Source organism: Hypomesus nipponensis, chromosome 6 (assembly GCF_054491055.1).
Source record: "Hypomesus nipponensis isolate SF chromosome 6, ASM5449105v1, whole genome shotgun sequence".
NCBI classification, from domain to species: Eukaryota; Metazoa; Chordata; class Actinopteri; order Osmeriformes; family Osmeridae; genus Hypomesus; species Hypomesus nipponensis.
This window is the reverse complement of record NC_140366.1, coordinates 10,055,309-10,069,931: the sequence shown is the minus strand read 5'-3', so window position 1 is coordinate 10,069,931 and position 14,623 is coordinate 10,055,309. Positions and strand designations below refer to the sequence as shown.

The 14,623-nt window shown below is 43.7% G+C and overlaps 1 protein-coding gene across 1 annotated transcript; it reads right to left on the bottom strand.

The window, feature by feature from the left end:
* Positions 1–867: 867 nt before the first annotated feature.
* Positions 868–13,371, bottom strand: rab32a (RAB32a, member RAS oncogene family). The gene is made up of 3 exons (XM_084699936.1): positions 13,022–13,371; positions 5,815–6,092; positions 868–2,223 (listed from the first exon to the last, which is right to left on the bottom strand). The coding sequence occupies exons 1-3, from the start codon at positions 13,233–13,235 to the stop codon at positions 2,074–2,076; spliced, it is 642 nt and encodes a 213-aa protein (XP_084556062.1). The 5' UTR covers positions 13,236–13,371; the 3' UTR covers positions 868–2,073.
* Between the last annotated feature and the right edge of the window lie 1,252 nt (positions 13,372–14,623).

The following is a 14,623-nucleotide window of genomic DNA, read 5'->3' as shown; positions in this document are numbered from 1 at the left end:
GCGTTCTACATTACATCTAATTGTAGGCTACTTGCGAGATGCTTTCAATTTATATTTGGTCAGATAATATTTTGAGTAATTAGATGTATTTTCCCCTTGCTGTCCCCTGAATGTTAATGCCTATTGGCAACTTTGAAATACAAAGATGACCTTGACGTCCAAACACATCACAGACATCCATTCCAATTAGCCCCAGCAACGAGGACTGCTGCCAAATGTTTATTTATTAAGGGTAGCCTACGATGCTGTAAATTAGTTTATGTATTTACATTTTTATAGATAAGGTTGAGTTAGAACGTTGGTTGCCTACATAGTTTATTTGGACACGATGTTTGTATTAGCTTAAAAGAACCATGTAAAAAACACTTTCATATTAATTGCACAGCCCACTAACAGACACTGTATGTTACATGTAGCCTAATCGCAATCTGTCACGCAGCCTCTTACGAATGTATTATTAATTACCATGTGAGTCTTATAAATTCACTGTAAAGACAATAGGTTGGTATTACTGAGGACAGCCCTACTCCAGCATGTTGCATAATGCTTTAAATTAAGGATGTGAGTATGTCTGTTGACTGTCATATAGTACACACACACACAAGTGAAGAGGCACACATACACTCTCTACCTCTCACTGTCTTGCTCCTTTTTGTTTAATGCACACTGAAACACACATGCACACAAACACACAATGTTGTGATATATATGAATATTTATTACATGAGTGTAATGTTGTGATCCCGTGAGTTGCCTCTTGCTCAGCCTGTGGGATCCCCATCCTACTGGTGACACACAGCAGCGTCTCCAGTCCTCGGAGACAATCATTCGTCTCACTCATAAAGATATAAAAAGCACCACACGACATATCAATTAAAACATTTATTTTTGTTGTTCTCCGAGTAGTTTCACATGTACACTTGTAGACCCAGCCCTATTAAAAAATAATAATTTTACACAAGCCGTTTCTCAAGCTTGTGTGGAATTCCTATCCTACATTGACACTTTTGTACCTCATCACCTTCCATACACTTTTTATAAGTACACATTCAAGATGTACTTTTCAGTACCATTACTGAGGACACGCACAGACACAGATACACATTTCTATGGTAACCTCTTTTTCTTTTTTTCTCCTTTTGTGTTTTCACATGATAAACTTTGTTTCGGAGATCATTGGAAATCTTACATAAATCTGCATGTTACAAAAAGAAAAATGGTTATGGAGCATTATTTTCTTCACACTATTTCAGATATATTACAAAAAAACAGAACTTGGCACCATTGCAGGACAGTTTCTTCAAGCTGAACTATGCATAACAACCTCTCAATGATTATTGATTTGATAAATAAAGAACAGAGTAAAATATTGTGGAATTAGCTTGTATTTTGAGTGGCATCTGGAGTGGTGAGAATGGTTGACTGAACGAGTGGAAAGGGATAACTTTCAGACCTGTCATTTGAACCTATTTTCCTTCCTAAATTTGTGTCTCTTGACTGGTCCTTAACGTAACGGTGGTAGAGGGACGGCAGAATGAGGATGAAGAAAAAGAGAGAGGCACATAGAAAATGAGATGGAGGAAGTGGTCATGTGGGATGTTTATGTCAAACCAAGTATCCTCTGTCTGACCCTTTACCTCAGCCTGATCTGGAGGTTGTACTGCATCACACTTTAGCTTAGGGAGGGGGGCATCTGAAGGTCAGGCTGTTTGTTTTAGAATCCAGCAGTAGTATGTTGGATGGGTGTGTGAAAGACCTTCTGTCTAAACAGATGCTGGGTTAATGGACATGTGGTGAAGACCATTAGTTTAAGGGCCATGTTATCGGGGGTTGGGAGGTATAATGTACCGTATCAATAACTAGCCTTTCTCTTGGCACGGTGATAAGGGTGGCCATTAGAATGCTATGATACAGCTTCCTGAAAGGCATGAGTAAGTAAACTTCAGTGTGGGAGTGTGGAAGGTAGAGTAGGGAGGCACTGAGGATCCATCCAAGCACACAAGCTGGCACCCTCTTTCTCTGGAGAGAGACACAGGGGGGGATGGGTGGTGTGGTACCAGGGAAGGCTCAGTGCTAGCAGCATCCAGACTTGCTCTCAGCAGCTATGGTCTCCTGGTCCAGTTTGATGCGTTCTCCGTTGCTTTCCTCATAGGGTAGCCCTTTATCGTTCAGCAGGATGTTCTCCACCAGGAAGCGTGCTGCCTCGTCCACGTTGATGTTGTCCTGGGGAAAAGGTCAGAAAAGGTCCAAGGTCAAATATGCAAAAATGGATGACATTAACCATGGCTCTATCTGCAAGCAGAATAGTGTGCTTTGCCTCAAGTCTCAGACAGTTCTCGAGTGAAGCTTCCCTGTTACCCGTCTGGAACAAAGACCATGATATTTTCCTGGCCTTTTCACCCCAACGCTAAGTAGAAGTAGTTGTTTCCTCCTCAACCGTCATTAGCAAGAGACTGGGAGGCCTCAGAAGACCTTCACACTCACACACTAACAGGACTTACACTCCTACCATCTCCACATGATTCTTTCATGACTCCAGTGTAGCTCTTTATATTTCAGAGTGGGACAATCCAAGAGAGTAGGAGTGAGAGAGAGAGAGAGAGAGAGAGAGAGAGAGAGAGAGAGAGAGAGAGAGAGAGAGAGAGAGAGAGAGAGAGAGAGAGAGAGAGAGAGAGAGAGAGAGAGAGAGAGAGAGAGATAAAGAGAGCAAGTTAACAGCTGGGTTAAATCAAAGCCATCCCTCCTTTTGTCTTTCACTGGGAGTGCAGCACAAAGCTGTCATCCCTTTCTTTGGAGGAGTTATGAAGTTATGAATATTAACGTGTCTCTGTGGGCACTAAGACACTGACTGAGGGCCACTCCAGAGAGATAGGCCTATCCAGGGCATCTTAGGAATACTGAAACCCAGGGAAAGCATGTGACTGGACAACAAAGGCACGGAACTGAAATGATGGGTTGTGGGGTGGGGAGGGGGGGGGGGGCTCAAACATTTGACCCTGGTAAAGATTCTGCTGGGCTTTGTTATGTTATATAGTACTAGTCTAGGGAAATGTGTTGTCTTCTTCTGGGTTGGGTCAGGAATTATTGAAGTATATGAGCATAAAATATCTAAAGTCCTTTGTGATATTGCATGTGAAAATAGAGCTGTACACAAACACAATCTGATCAGATATTTGATGATGTGTGATCAGTTTGTGGGGCCTGATTGGACAACCTTACACGGTCAAAGGAGTTTAGAAGAGTACACTACAATTAAATAATGATGGGATGCAACCAGCCCACTCCCCGTCTTAGGCACAAGTGTCACAGGAAGTCACGTGACCTGTATGTCTTCCCCGCTCCCTGACTCCCTGGAGGATATAGCTTTAGGCAGCATTCTGCCCGCATGGCTGCCCGCACACACTGACACACATACATACAGCCTCTCACGTAAGATATTATGTTTAGCATGCCAATACACCCCTGCTACCATCCTAACAGTACACAGAGACAGAGATATCTCAACAGTTTGACTACATTAACGCAGTATACCGGTAGCCTGAATCTGTCATTCGCCAAGATTGTTCAAATGAGATGTGTGTGAACTTACACATGTGTGTATAGAGTATACATCCTTTATGCACACACACACAGTTGTAGGTGGCACAAAAGGGAATACAGAAGCAGCAAGATTTCACATTTAACAAAGCCTGAGAGTAAGTCTCCCCGCAGTAGAGTATTTGTCGTTCTGATACAACTGATACTACTACTGTTAGGGCATGAGTTCAAACACCACCACCCTCCACCACCACCCTCCCCCCCAACACACACACACACACACACACACACACAAAGATAAGTATATTTCTCAAGGTTCTAACAAGAGACAGAGATAAAGCACAGGTCCAGAGGTTATTCCCTGAGAAATGACCCAGGGCGACTTCTCTCCTCACACCTGAAAGAGAACAGGATGTATTCCAGCAGCTCATGTTGCCTCGGCATCTGTGTCCACGGAAACACCTCCTCAACTGCATCCAACTGTATCACGAGAACGGAAGATGGAAATGCAAAGGACTGGACTACACTATTCAGCACAGAGGCATTTTTGCCTATAGAAAAGAAAGATAGCAAGGAGCCTCCTTTGCTTTCACAGGGTGAGCTTAAGCTATCTTAAATCAACAGGCCTGTCTAAGCGCTTTATGGTTCCAACATCTCAAGGGTTTTAGACAAAGAAAGGCTGAGGCTATCCCAAAATCCACCCAAATTGAAGAGCCACACTGTTAGGTGGCAAGGGGTCTCTGAACGAGTTCCCCAGGAGTCACTGGATCTCTGCTGTGTGTCACTGTCACCTTTAACCCAAAGTAAAGACCCTGGACACAAACACACTTACAACACAAGAAAACACACACATAATACAAAAATGCGTGTGTGTGTGCGTTTTATCATTTGAGATGATACATTTTAAAAGGCTGATGGGGTGCTTGACTTAGACAGGTTCCCAGACCTGGTGCAGAGGCTGTCAGGTGTGGGAGATCCTTCCAGGGAAGGACAGGAGCCATGCAGGGGAGCATAGGACACTGATTTCCCCTGGGCTTCGGGCTAGTGGTGCCAGTGGAATCACAGTGACAGGGACAAGCAGAAACCTACAGACTTCCAGGTGAACTGCCACACAAAGGCGGTCAGTCGCAAGCAAACGTGGATACACACACAAACCCACACACATGCAGTGTGCACACGTACACGTGCATTGCAGGCATGTAGAAGCAAGCGCACATAGGCACAAATGAACCCACAACCAGCCTCTTGCTGGTAGCCTCCGTTTGCCTGATATTCATTTTAACAAAGCAGGAACGACTGCTAAACCTTCCTCTCCGCATGTGCCTGCGTGAACGTGTCATGTTCTGATTCGAGAGGATACATATTCTTGGAAAGTACAACTCTATGAAACTAGAGAGAGAACCTAAATATGATTTGGCTGCTCAGTGATCTGAAACAGAACAAATGACATTTTCAATGTTTCCCGAGAGACCCAACCCAATAACAGCAAATAAAATCCTATTACTGCCAGGCAGAGGGACCCGTAAACATGGCAAATCTTCTGAATGTTTTTAAGATGAGGAAACATTAAACAGGACAGCGTTTTATCACTGAGACGAAAACAAGAACCACTATCATCGCATGCTGGCAACACCAGGCCATTATGCTGTCTCAGAGTAGCATTCAAAGTGGCATATTGGGAAACTCACTTTCCATGTAAATGTAGTACTATGACCCGCAGTACTACTAATTCGATTCGGCAGTACAAGGATTACGCTAGCAGATTTACCTATTTAAAGTCTGGGTTTACAGTTACAGTTTATCACGTACCACTTTTAGGATTAATGACTAGCTTTCTGCATAGTATATCATTCATGTGTGAAGCATGATTTCAACCTGTAAACTGCTGTTGATTATAACTAGGCCTTTTTGAGTACCGGTTTATTGTGAACATTGTGAGGAGGGTCAGCCATCTTAGATTTGCACTGAAAGTGCCAGAAAACTCTTCTGAGCAGAGAGAAGAGCAAAGCATTTGTGTTTGCAACTGAAGTTTGGTTGTTCAAATATGAAACAAAAGCCTTTTTTTCCACTCAAACCTTAGGCCCACACATAATCCACAACATGTGTGTTTTTGAGTGTTTGTGTGTGTACGCAAGCCTGTGTACAAGCCAGTGTACATCTGTAAGTTATTATGCATGTGAGATGTGACTGTGTGGAAGTAAAGTATGTTATTGTGTGTGTGTGTGTGTGTATGTGAGTGAGAGTGTAATTGTGAGTGCATACTTGAGTCTGACTCACCTTGGCAGAAGTCTCAAACCAGCCCAGGAAGCCAGTCTCTTTGCAGAAGTTGTCCATGAGAGAGGTGCTGTTGGAGTTCTCCTTCTTCTGATCACACTTATTGGCCAGCAGCACCGAGGGTATAGGGCTGCCATTGGCCAGTTTCACCTTGCTGTCTAGGTCATGCTTCCACTTGGACACAGCCTCAAACGTGGAGCCCCTCGTGACATCGAACACCACAAAGGCTCCCACTGCCTCCTTGTAGTACACCCTTGTCATGTTCCCAAAGCGCTCCTGACCTGAAGGGGAGGCAGGCACACCGCTGTTCATCACACACACGAACAAGATCCAGTTCCAGTAGATCATGGACTAAAGAGGAATGCAAAAAGGGCAGAAAGAGTTCAAACAATTGGAGGATTATGTATGAAGCAAGATCACGCAGATAGAGGTAGAGTTTTAGAGGGAGTTATCCTCGCCGGCATGATCCCAGAAGTTGTCTGCTTCATCTCAAACACGGTTCACACACATCAGATGTCAGATATCAATCTATTTGCCCTGGTTCCTCAGCATTCCACAACAAGGCCATTATGTGTATGTGATTGATTACTTTGCCTGGGGACATATCTGTCCACCAACCATGTGTTAATATCTCACGGGATCCGCATTCGAGTTTCTTGGAAAAGCCCGTGCAGTTACAATTTCTCTTTTTCGTGAATTGAAGTATTGGGCTTGGAACGAGAAATGAGGGAGGATGGTATCACACAGGGTTTTTTTAGGAGGAAAGCTAAAAATCGCCTAGTTTGGGGCTTACTGTAGACTTGACCGGACATTTATTCCATCTCTGTCCCAAAACGGCATGCTAACAGGGTTTTTTTTCGAGGACTTGAACAAAGATGACGAGAACGCGCTTCTTGACCCATTTTCTCTAATTTGTCATCACTCTAATCCGAAGAGACAAGTCAAAAGAAATCTGCCATGATAATGAACCCATTCTCTGTATTCACGCCCTGAAATCTGTGTCGATGTTTCACAAAGTCAAAGCAAGGGGAATTACCAGTGGGATCCTGGGTGTCACTATCAATCTGAGACAAACTCTACTCATACAGCCACATCACTTCAGAGATCAGATTTTTTTGTCGTTATTGCTTCCGACTGTCTCCTGGTGAATGCCCTCGTGGTTTTGTGATTTGGATATTGATATTGTTGATGTGACTGGTGTCGTGGATATGTGTCTGTGGAGAATGTGGAACATAAAGAATAACTGACAACAGCTAATAAGACCTCCGCTATGTATGAGACAAATCAGACAAATAAACCACACCCAGATGAATTTACACAAAAGGGAACTGGACAAAAACTGTAAGAGGAAACAGGTTTTCGAGTTGATGTGGAAGACTTCTTCTGTTCACTCATCCGTGGAGTGATTGTGCTCTGAGGCGGTGAATCTTTGGTCGGGGAGTTCAATGTGACGACGTTACCTCCGTTTTACCTGTCTGGGGTCACACCTCCACCCCCCCCAACCCCCACCCTACCTCTCTGATCAGCACCTCTTGACTTCGCCCCTTGGATCCCAACACTTCCTGGAAACACGTCGACCCGTGTGTACCCCTCGCGTCCTCAGCCATGTCAGGCTGCGTGTGTGAAAGACTGACTGACTGTTCCGCAGGATGAAAAGGCCCTACGCTCCATTGAACACTACCTGCCCCACTGCCTCACAGGGGAGACAGAAACACAGGTCCAAAGCTGAAGCTGACAGGAACAGACAGAGCTGTGATCATCTCCCCACCCCCACCCCTTGTCAGACTGCTCTATGACGGATACACACATCCTTCTCTCCCTGGAATGGTTATCTGAAGAACATTGAGGAAGCCTCATTATTTAGATTGACCTCTGATTGGGTATCTGAAAATGCTTTCATAGGTTCCATCAATTCCATGTCCAATGTCAAGATCCAATTTTTCAACAACATCCAACTCCTTTACACGGCACACAGTGAAAGAATAACTTTTTAAACACATTGCCCCATGAATAGCCTATTGAAGTATCAACAATGGTATAGAGAACTGATCGTGTAAACTGACTGTCTAATTGCCAGAGGGTACAGACATTTCAAGCACAGCTGAGATCCAATGACTCATGGCTACTTCTCAATGTAAACTCGAAGAAAGAACCTGACTATTATGTCTGAATTTGGCCGATAAATTGCCAGCATGCGGCAGCATTTATAAATGGCTGCCCTCAAAACTGTCTATTCACAAGTGTGACATTCTTTCTGCACCACACTTAATTCAATCAGAGATAACCAACTCAGGTTTCAGTGCTCTACCCACATCCCTGTTCAGTGCAGCAGAGTGAAAGAGACGGAATTAAGAAAGGGGTTTGAGGAACCGTGATGGCTGCTCCCCCTCCCGCAGTTTCACTTCATTATATAGTTACCCAGGCGCTTGGTGACACTGCGACTCAGAGCGGGTGTGAGGGAGGGACTGAATACACTGCGGAGCCTACAGGCCTGCCAGTAATTGCTCATAATTGAGTGTCTAAATTTAGTCGCTTTAACCCCAGGTGAATCGTCCAGGGGCACAACACAGTAGGACACTGGGACAGAGAGCCAATGGATTGAAAAAAGGCTTTAATTTCCAGGCCTCATGGTGCTCAGCAGAGAGAAATAGAGAGAAAGAGAGAGAGAGAGAGAGAGAGAGAGAGAGAGAGAGAGAGAGAGAGAGAGAGAGAGAGAGAGAGAGAGAGAGAGAGAGAGGGAGGGGGAAGGAAGGAAGGGCTTTAAAAGAGCACAGAGATGAAAACAGAAAAGAGGAAGCTTATTTCAGGGGGTTTTCATGTAAAAATGTTCAAGGCTTTTAATTGGCAGCCTCCTCTAAGTGCAGGCTAGACACCACACAACCTCTTGAATGGCTATCGGGCATGGATTGAGTGAAGAGGTGAATTCAGTGGTCAACGGGAGTCAAATATCGACTGAACAAACTCTAATATTTTACAAATGTCAGCTATTGAAAAGGAGAAGCAGGAGAGCAATGTTGGAGATTTTGTGAAAAGCTTCGGAGGAGGAAAAACTAAGTAAAGTGTTTTTTTTCCATCTCTTGATGAAGCTTTTTATTGCTTGACACTATGGTGAAAAGAAATAGACCAGAAAGGGCAGGTGCGTGATTGTGAGCTTCAGAACCTCCTAATTGACATCTGCTCTGCAGTGAACAGTGGAGGAAACGTCAGAACTTGTCTGTGCCTCAGTTCTCTTACCTACAAACAGGGTTTATTACATACTAGCACGGTACAAACAAAGGTGTGTTCTGAGCACGACTATCATTCTCAACACTGAGCTGGAGGATCCAGTTATGCAACATACTCTACACATATGACCAGGACGACTGTATGTCAGATTTGCTTAGTTACTTTAATTGTGATGTCAACATAAAACCTGTACCTGGCCTTGGAAATGCTATGAAGCATGTGTGTACGAGTGTGTGTGTGTGTGTCACTATCAAACTCCAATGGGTGCCACTCTGTGCTATTCTGAAGATAAAGTCTTCAGTCTGTAGACATGTTCCCCCCCAAGGGAAACTAGTGAGCATGGCTCTCCGTGCTCGATTAAACTGATCAATAACACACACACGCTTGGTGCAGGCTAACACATAAATGATTCTTGACTTAAAGGGTGACCTCTATTTCACAGCAGAACCTTGTGGCTGGGGACAATAGCTAGTTTATGAGGACAAATAAGAATCATGAGTGCTGTATTGGAGAAGACAAAGACTGTTTCTAACTGAATCTACATGAGACACAGCACAGGAGGTCTGTTTGCCCTGCCTAATACTGCTAGGAAATGGTCAAAACTACATAATTACAGTTGGTTCTATCTGAGGACATCAGCTATTCATATTGGTACTTCAGGGAGTACATTTCGCAGGAATAACAAGGAAGCAGCAGAATTTACGATGACTCAATCAGCCTTTAAGATGATAAGATCATCAAGGGTCAACAGTGAAACAACAGTGCTGGTAAGCCCGAGGAAGCTCCTTCACTGCCTTTCACTTTCAGTCTTCCAGGAGCAGGTATTTATGTTGGTCACTGAAAACTTTCCAGGGAATTTTTGCACATTCACTTTTTCCTACATAGGAAGAGGAAGGTGTTTACTTCACAAACAGACCAAGGTGAGGGCGTCCATTTCTTTTCACCTTAATCCTTGTGGGAGTCTGTTGTTATAGACTGAAAGAGAGAGAGAGAGGGACTGCTCTTCATCCAGAGCCCTAGCAACCAGAGTTTCGTCTGGTCGTGGTCGTAATGATATCTGCAGGCGGGTTACCATGGAAACTGTCCAAGCCAGACGCGGCAGAGGCAACAGCGGCAGTCTCTCTCTGTTATTCTGAGGCGTCTGGGCTGCGAAACCACGCAACGCCTCTACAACCCTTGAAAGACGTCGGCACTGGAGGAACCCATGACCATTTATGGTTTTAGTGCCTTTCGTTAGTACAGTCCTGGCCCTGAAACAAAGCCCCTGAACTCATGATTCCCCCACATGCCTACATTCCACTGGGCAGCTCGTGAGGAAGTGTTTGCTACTTACTACAGTCCCAAAGAACCTTTCAAAAACAATCCCTCATTTCAACTAAGTAAAAACCAAGCTAGCTTTAGGCTTTTCTCCCTCAGTGTATTTTTTCTCACCATTCCCTCCTTCCCCCACTCAGACACCCCCCATAGTGCATGAGTGAAGTAGCCATTCTCTCACAATTTATAAATCCTTGGCACAAGGCTCAGGCTTACTTACTCCACAGCAACATGGTGGTAATCATCCTGTCCTTGCTTCAGAAAACCCAGAGGAGGCCAGCTATTCTGGGCCAGAGGGGGCGGGCAAGTCCCAGGCTTCATGCTGACTTCCAACGGGCATCCATCTTCCACTAGGCCCTGATTACTATCATTCCGTCCCCCCGATGGTAATCATTATTGGAAAGTAAAGACGACTGTAACGTTGAGCCTCAGTGTAGCCATAAGGACATGTCCTCTGACTTTTTCTGCTCGATTAAAGGACTTAATGATGGGACATAATGACCTGAGGCGAAACACACCTCAAGGTTCCACTCTCTTTCCCTCCTTCACTCCTTTTCTAAGTCCTCTTTATCCTCAGAGTACCTCCAGGCTAGGCCTCACTGTAGGTGCGAATGATGCGTCTGAGTGTGTGTGCATGTGCGTGTGTGTTTTACCCCAGAGCTCATTCGATAGGGATATCTGAAAGTGCGTTTTCTCTCACAGCTTGTCTCTATGAATGATATCAGTGAAAGCAAGGGAGTGTGTGTGTGTGTGAGTGTGTTATTTACCCTCACAGCTCCCTCTGATAGAGTGCTCTCCGTCTGTGTCAGGCTGCCTCCGCTGGCAGGCCTCCTGGATGTCGCGGCGTACGGTAGTGTCTGGACCTACACAGGCACAACCGCCGCCACGCCAGGAATTGACACGCCGTACCATTGCCGATCTGAATAAGTGACAGACACGCCGGTTGTTCTGACGGCCTCACTCTCTGGTAGCACCGCAAGGAGGTATCGGTCGGAAAACAGCAGCGTCTTCCCTCCCTGTGTCTGTCTATCTGTCTGCGTGGACACCTGCCTGTCTGCCTTTATCTCAAATTCTCACACATTAATTCGAGGGCATTATTCTGAGGATGTAAACCCTGTAAAGATGGGGTGTGATCTCAACTGAGATATAAATCACACACATGTACACACACACATACATCAAGTCACCCCCCCCCCCCAGCCCCTGACTGGTGCTAATGTTGAACTTGTATGGTAATCGGCAGCCTGACAAAGTCACGCTTTCCTGCTACAGAAAGCACACAAACACATCCTGATGGCAATTTAACCATTACTCATTACCATTCATTGGGGGAGCCCAGTTGGCAGACTGCATTACTGTCACCAGTGCATATAGTCTTTGTGCTGAACAGCAGGGAGACTGAGAGGTATTTCCTGAGGAGAAGCAGGTGATGTTCGAGCCAGGGCTCTGTATTGGTTCTGACACAGTGTGATGTGTGAGTGAGGAATGATGAGGCCTGCTTCATCACCAATACCAAACAACCACTCCAGAGCATCGAACAGTACACAGACAAATACAATCACAGCCAAACACCGAAAACACATTTGACGCATTCTAAATATCTCTTGGGCAGACACAGACCCACGCACACACTTTACTTTTTGTTCCTGTTAAATCTCACGCAAGAAGAAATACAACTAAAAGCACTGGAATATCAACGTTGAGAAGGCGCTTTTAGGACAGAGTAGCTCACCATCATACACACTATTGAGGCGCATGAGACTGATGTTACTGTAAAAACATTGAACTCTACCTGCGGTAATGCATCATACTTCTACAGTACACTCTGTACTGTAGAATATTTAGCTGACTCATACTGGCCAGGTATGAGCCAAACCTATTAAAGTATGTGTGTTTGACCTAACGTGGGCCTATGTTTAGTTTTGACAGGTCTTTGATGTGAGGTTTTAAAAAAGCATTCATACATTAGGCCTACTTCTCCAAACCCTACTATATGGAGTGAAAACTTATCTTGGTTTATCAAGTGGTTTAGCCTACATAATGTAGTATTTCAGAAAATTCAGCCCACTTTCGACAAGGGATTCACACCTACATGTCATCCAATTAACAGGCAGGAGAAAGACTCTTTAAGTCAACGTTTGGTATATTGAAGTTTCTGCTGCCATTAATCTTCTCGGAATGCATTGCCAACTGCAGGATTGAAGCAGGCTTTCAGTGACTGTGACTATCTCGTCATGAGTTTCTGCGCACGGGACGGGCGCCCGAGTTACCAGCCCATAACATGACCTACATTCCGTTGGCAATTATGTTCACTAATGTAATCATAACTGGAAAACAACAAAACAAAAACGGAATAACTAAAGTTCAATATTCCCCGTCTGTCTGGAATAGGCTACCTGCACTTACAGTGAAAGGGTTATTTTGTAGGCTTTTCAGAAATGTTGTTATGGAATACATACAGTCACTATTTACAGCCTCAAGGGAGATCGCTCATGGTTTCACGAGCGCCTGTGAATTTCAAAGCGTTCCTTTGGGTTACAGCGCTGTCACCGCACGTAAGCAAATGTAAAAATACGAATGATCTATTTCACAGAACAAGTGTCAACATTCTACAACATTCAAACAGTTTTCATTATTTTAAATTATACAACAAGGAAGAACAACATCTTACCTGCAATATCCCATAGCTGTAACCTCACCAATGTTTTGCTGTCCCAGTTGATAACTTTGAGCGCAAAGTCAACCCCGATAGTGGCTCTGTAGTGCTGGGAGAAAAGCTGATGGACGTAACGTTTAATGATGCTGGTCTTTCCCACGCCTAATTCCCCAATCACCAGCACTTTGAATAAGTATTCCTTACACTCCGATACCGACCCTCCCGCCATGGTGTGAATTTGCCGCAGTTGCAATTGTCAACTTTCTAAAGTCCTGTACTTCCTTTTTTCTTCACAGATGTTGGAAACAGTCTGACGGGTTTGAAAATGGGGCAAAAGAGCTGTAATGGAAAGTGCTCCAGCTTTCCTTCCTCCTCCTACTTACCAAACCACCTGATAAGTCATAGGACCCGGAAATATGTTGGTTTATATGCCTACAGTAGTTTTCAGCCAATCCTTTCACATTTACAAAACATTGTACCCACGGTCATTCTTTTCCCTCGAGTAGAACTGGCACACTCTGGATGACTGTATTGTCTTTGTAAGTCAAACACATTGAATCATTAAATCGTTCAATATCGACACAATCGAAATACTAATGTTTCTATTGACGCAGTACAGACGGAGTCCAATGCATTATTTTAATCGTTACAGCATGGACTCGTGGAATCAAATGTAATCTTACTATAAAATGTTGTTTTTATTTTACAGCATTGTTCAGCTTGCCAAAACATTTAGCCTACAGTAGACCTATCTCATTCTAGCGTTGACAGTGTAAAACTGGTGACTTGTTCAATTACTTTACATAAAGATTATAGTCTTGAAACAATTTACACTAATATACTAAATAACATTTTTGTAATGACAATTACAATATAATACTATATGGACTGTATATTCATGTTTTGTACTTTGGAAAGTTGCATTCTTAATTATTAAAGTACTAAGAAACTTAAGATCCAGAAAACTGATACAACTGCGATTTATAATACAAGATCTAAGCAGATTGAAGCCCATAATTGCGTCACAAGAAGCAACTACCCATTGGTTTATCTTTACAACTGAATATTTAAAAGAGAATACGGATGACTTTATGATTGTATCTGTAAAGTTACCCAAATCAATGTCAACACACAGCTCTGTCACAAGCATATCTGTAAGACCGTTTCAAAACGTATAAATATTTGTTTCACATTCTAAATATAAACATTTACTGATATTACAAACATACCATCCATGTGAAAAAAACAAGAGATGGTTCAACAATATTACAAACTTGGAGAACTTTTACAATTATAGTCCCAGTACAATGACACAGCAACATCCCCCCCAAAAAAATCTTCACATACTGTATGCAAAACAGAGACTCATCCTCTCAGCAACCCATGCTAACCCAGCATGCCCCATGGGGCATAGTATTTGTATGTGAATGTGGTAAACAATATTACCGTTGCCTACAATCAAGCCCACGTCATTCCAAGCTCAAGAGGAGGTGTGATCAGTCTATGTAGAGAGCAGCTACATAATGTAAACATGAATGCAGAAAATCTGGAAACAACTTTGATTGGAACACCAGGATCCATACAGCGCAAATATCCAATGGTGCCAACTGAACACAA

Excerpts from the sequence above, each read along its gene's own strand:
- rab32a (XM_084699936.1), bottom strand. The coding sequence starts at position 13,235 with ATGGCGGGAGGGTCGGTATCGGAGTGTAAGGAATACTTATTCAAAGTG. Across the intron at positions 6,093-13,021 it reads ACAGCTATGGGATATTGCAG|GTCAGGAGCGCTTTGGGAAC; the intron begins GTAAGATGTTGT and ends CCTCCCCTTCAG. Across the intron at positions 2,224-5,814 it reads GGTTTGAGACTTCTGCCAAG|GACAACATCAACGTGGACGA; the intron begins GTGAGTCAGACT and ends CCTTTTCCCCAG.